We start from the raw sequence: 4,075 nt of genomic DNA, 5'->3' as shown, positions 1-4,075 counted from the left end.
CGCGGGCGCGCGGGCGGAGCTCGAGCTCGAGCTCGAGAGAGAGAGAGAGAGAGAGCGAGAGAGAGAGAGAGAGAGAGAGAGAGAGAGAGAGAGAGAGAAAGAAAGAGAAAGAGAGAGAGAGAGAGCTGTGTACGAGAGGAGGGGTGAGGCTGAGTTTTTATAGAAAAATTTTGAATAAAAAAAATATTGAAAGAGGATGTGCGTGGAGCCGTTTTCTTAGAAAAAAAAGAGGAGGGAGAAAACGTGATGAGGGGGGTGGTTGTTGGGGGGTTTGACAGGGAGTAACCGCTGGATTATTTTCAACTGGGTTTAGGTATTTAAACGAAAATAATTAAATAAATAGTTACGGGTATTAAAAAAATTAAACCAATTACAGAATAATTATCTACAAATAAAAACGTACATGTTATGCTAATAAAATAGTTGATACAAAATAGTCGAAAAATACCCATATTGTATAATTAAACAGAAATAATTAATAAATAAAATATATTTACTTACATTTAAAATCCAATAACTATGGAATAATTATATACACAGTAAAACATACTAGTTATGCTAATATGACAGATAATATGTAACAATAAAAATAATACAACAAATTATACAAATAATACGTAATTAATAATACAACGTATTATACGAAAATATACGTAACAATAAAAATAATACAACATATTATACGAAATGACATGTAATAATACCGATAACACAACAGATTAATTCCATAATTTTTTACTGCATTAAACTAATTTATAAAATTTGAAAACCATTTAAATAAATATAAAACTTGGTTTTTAAATCATAGAAAATTTTAGAAAATCGAGAAAAATATAAATACTCTTTTAAAAATCATAATTAAATATTTTAAAATACTAGAAAAATTATTTCAACTAGTATCAAAATTCATGGTCCTTACAAATTGGTGCCCTATTCGGATTATTAGTTTAATTTTTTCTTCGGTCCCTATTCAGATCTGAGATTAGGGTAAAAATTGTCTATTCAGATCTGAGATTAGGGTTAATGTTTGATAAGAAGTAGTTTATGCCAAATTTAAAATCTGGTAAAAAAAATTTATCTGCGCGGAGTTGAATTTTGGATTTCCAGAAAAATTAGTTTATGCTTGTTCTTAAAGAAGTTGGTTTTGTGCGGAAATTGTTTAAACAGATCTGAACATGTTGGTTTTTGTGTTCTTTAAAAAGTTGATTTTGAGAAAAATTACTTTTTGGTTGTAGGTTTTTTCTCACACAGGGGGGTTGAAAATTACTTTATGGTTGTTGATTTTGAGATATGAACACGTTGGCTTATTTGTGAAATTCTCCTTTTATGACTGATAAATATTGTAATTTTACTTGTTGGTTGAAGCATTACTGATAAAAACATTGTTATTTTTTTACAATATAATAAAAAACAACTTATTTATCAATGCTTACACGCATGTGACGATAAATATTTTAAAACTATCAATAAGATATTTTAATTGATTCAACTTATTTATTTATTATATTGTAATAAAAAAACACATTTATCTATCTAATTAGTAATTAGTGAACCACCGCCTCAACGCAAGGCCAAAGAAAACGATGGGTTTCACTTTCACTTTGGAGAGTTCCAGTTCGTGCCATCCACCTCCTCTTCTATTCGTGACACGAGTCGATGTCAGTCATTCTAAAGCCACCAGCAACGCTTACACGCTCGGATCGCTCTACACGTAGCAGGCTCGTTTGACTGCTGACACGTCACAATATTTGGTCCAATAACAACCCAGCACCGGTCCAATAAAATAACGTTTTTGTCTTTATATCGTTCTTCTTCTTCTTCTTCGCTATCTATAAAAGAGAGAGTAAAGCCTGAGACAGCTGAAAAGAGATTGGTAGCGATAATATGTTTCTTCGTGCTAATTCTACTTTTGTGAAGCCGACTAATTTGGCGGGTGTTCTCCAGCGATCACCGGTGGTGGGACCGACTAGGAGCAGTGGGCCCAGGTTCTACAGCAACAGCAGCGGCATGGACAAGCAGCAGGAAGCACCTGCTTACAACACCGAGTAGTTCTTCTTCCCTAAAATTTTAAGAGATTTATTCCACAATTAGATGATCACTTTAGAACACCGTAATACTATTTATTGGCTATGGTGTTTGAGGGCTGAACTAACAAATTGGCAATTTTTAGCAGGACCTGTTTACTACAATCTGCAGGTTATTTTTTTTTTCTTTATGAAATTATACTAAATTGACGTCTAAGGTGGATATCAACGCATGGTATTGGTCCCATATTGTAAACATGATCCTAATAAACATATCAAATATGAAGCTGGGAGACTAGCCAGTGGTGTTTTAGTGTTCACTTGCACCAGCAATTTCATGACAAATTTCTCGAGCTGTACGTAGTTTCTAAAGGTATTGCGTCAATTAGGCATGCACCAAGTACATCTCAAAAATGAGGCCTTCAATTAATATTTAGTGAAAAATAATAGTTGATCTTCTTAAGTGTCTATCTTGATGAATTATTAAGGGTTTGAATTATTTTTCTTCCTAGAGATGCCATGTCTTCCTCATTCGGAGAGGGATATGCTACTCGCTCCGACGAAGAAGGATTTGGGGGGATTTACCCCGGCGCTCAGAAATTCAAGAACGATGAGGAGGAGGTCGATCAAAGTGGTCCTGGTAAATCAATTACTCGTTTCAGCATATATATTTAATAAAATTTTCAGTATTTTTAATTTGCATATTTGATGTTGGTTGCTATTTGAAAAAAAGACTATGGCAAGGCTCAAGGAAGTGAGGTGAAGGAGAAGGAGAGTCAGGAGACCGGCCGGAACCAATGCAAAGATGCAACATGTAACTAGATATAAGAGAGGACGCTAGAGTTATTATTATTATTATTATTATTATTATTTTTTGGGGAAACAATTCCTCTTTCGAGAGGGTGGTTTCACCATTTTTTTTTTCCGTTTTTATTTTCCTTGTTTTTTTTTAACGATGCGATGTTTGAGTAATGGACTTGTGTGGCAGACAGTAGACTATTTACAGTGTGACCGGTGGGATGTAATATTGCGAAATTAGTATGTACATGTTCATATCAAAGGGCTAACCGTTTTTGTAGATTCATTTTTTGTTTCATTAAATTCTTATCAGGGAAACATGTAATATATTTTAACTCATCGTAATTAAAATAAGAAGCACAAACCTGCATAGGGGCTCGCATCTTGCATGTAATATTCAAGTTGAAAAAAGAAGAGGGGGGAGAAATCAGAGGTCCAAAGGGGGGTACATAGCGGGCCTAAAAGAGGGTAGGAATTAAATTAGCTGAAAAGCTTAAATTACTAGATTGGGTTTGTGTTAAACTTAGGGTCTGTTTGGATTTGTAGGGGGTGAAGGGAAGTTAAGGGAAACTGAGGGAAGGGAAGGGAAGGGAAGGGAATTCCCTTCCCTTTGGTTACACCCCAATTTGGGGGGTAACAATTTTTATACTATTAGGGGTGAACCAAGGGGAACTAGGGTGAATTAACTTCACCTCCTAAGTGTTCCCAAACAAGGTGAATGGATGTGAATGGTTCCCTTCACCTCCTAAGTGTTCCCAAACAAGGTGAATGGATGTGAATGGTTCCCCTAACTTCCCTTCACCCTCCTTCCCCTCAATCCAAACAAGCCCTTAGTCTATCGAAGGAAAGTCTTTACTTAATTTACACCTAACAGAAAATCATCCCAGTTGAACCTGGCTTTATAAAACCTCAAATCTTAGTTGATAAGAGTCGTAAGGTACCAAATGAAATGACTCGATAGTAGTGTATTTTGGTTAAGCTCAGCCCAACTACAGTGTGCAATGGGCTGCTGATCCCCTTACCCTTGATGAAAAAAAGTTAAAAAGAGGCGTTTGAGTTTTAGTCCCAAAAAGCCTTTGAAAGGTATGGGCCAACTCCCTATTTTCGACCTGTAAATAAATTCTCGAAGTTCTAGCAATTTCGATTGAGAATTCTCTGGCATTACTACTGTCAAAGCGTCAAATCATCCAATTAAAATTCAACTCATTCGCATCATCGTCACCATTCTCCTCTCTCAACAGCATCAGCCGAAG

General features: G+C 35.5%; 1 protein-coding gene across 1 annotated transcript; it reads left to right on the top strand.

Moving 5' to 3' along the window:
- Positions 1,541-3,104, top strand: LOC109832339. Its single transcript, XM_020399743.1, has 3 exons — positions 1,541-2,045; positions 2,537-2,664; positions 2,758-3,104. Exons 1-3 carry the CDS (start codon positions 1,885-1,887, stop codon positions 2,844-2,846), a joined length of 378 nt encoding a protein of 125 aa, XP_020255332.1. The 5' UTR covers positions 1,541-1,884; the 3' UTR covers positions 2,847-3,104.

The sequence above is a fragment of the Asparagus officinalis genome, chromosome 3, assembly GCF_001876935.1.
Source record: "Asparagus officinalis chromosome 3, Aspof.V1, whole genome shotgun sequence".
Lineage (NCBI taxonomy): Eukaryota > Viridiplantae > Streptophyta > Magnoliopsida > Asparagales > Asparagaceae > Asparagus > Asparagus officinalis.
This window is presented reverse-complemented; position numbering and strand designations above follow the sequence as displayed.

Coding starts and splice junctions, on each gene's coding strand:
- LOC109832339 (XM_020399743.1), top strand. CDS start 1,885: ATGTTTCTTCGTGCTAATTCTACTTTTGTGAAGCCGACTAATTTGGCG. Junction 2,046..2,536: donor GCACCTGCTTACAACACCGA/GTAGTTCTTCTT, acceptor TTTTCTTCCTAG/AGATGCCATGTCTTCCTCAT. Junction 2,665..2,757: donor GGTCGATCAAAGTGGTCCTG/GTAAATCAATTA, acceptor TTTGAAAAAAAG/ACTATGGCAAGGCTCAAGGA.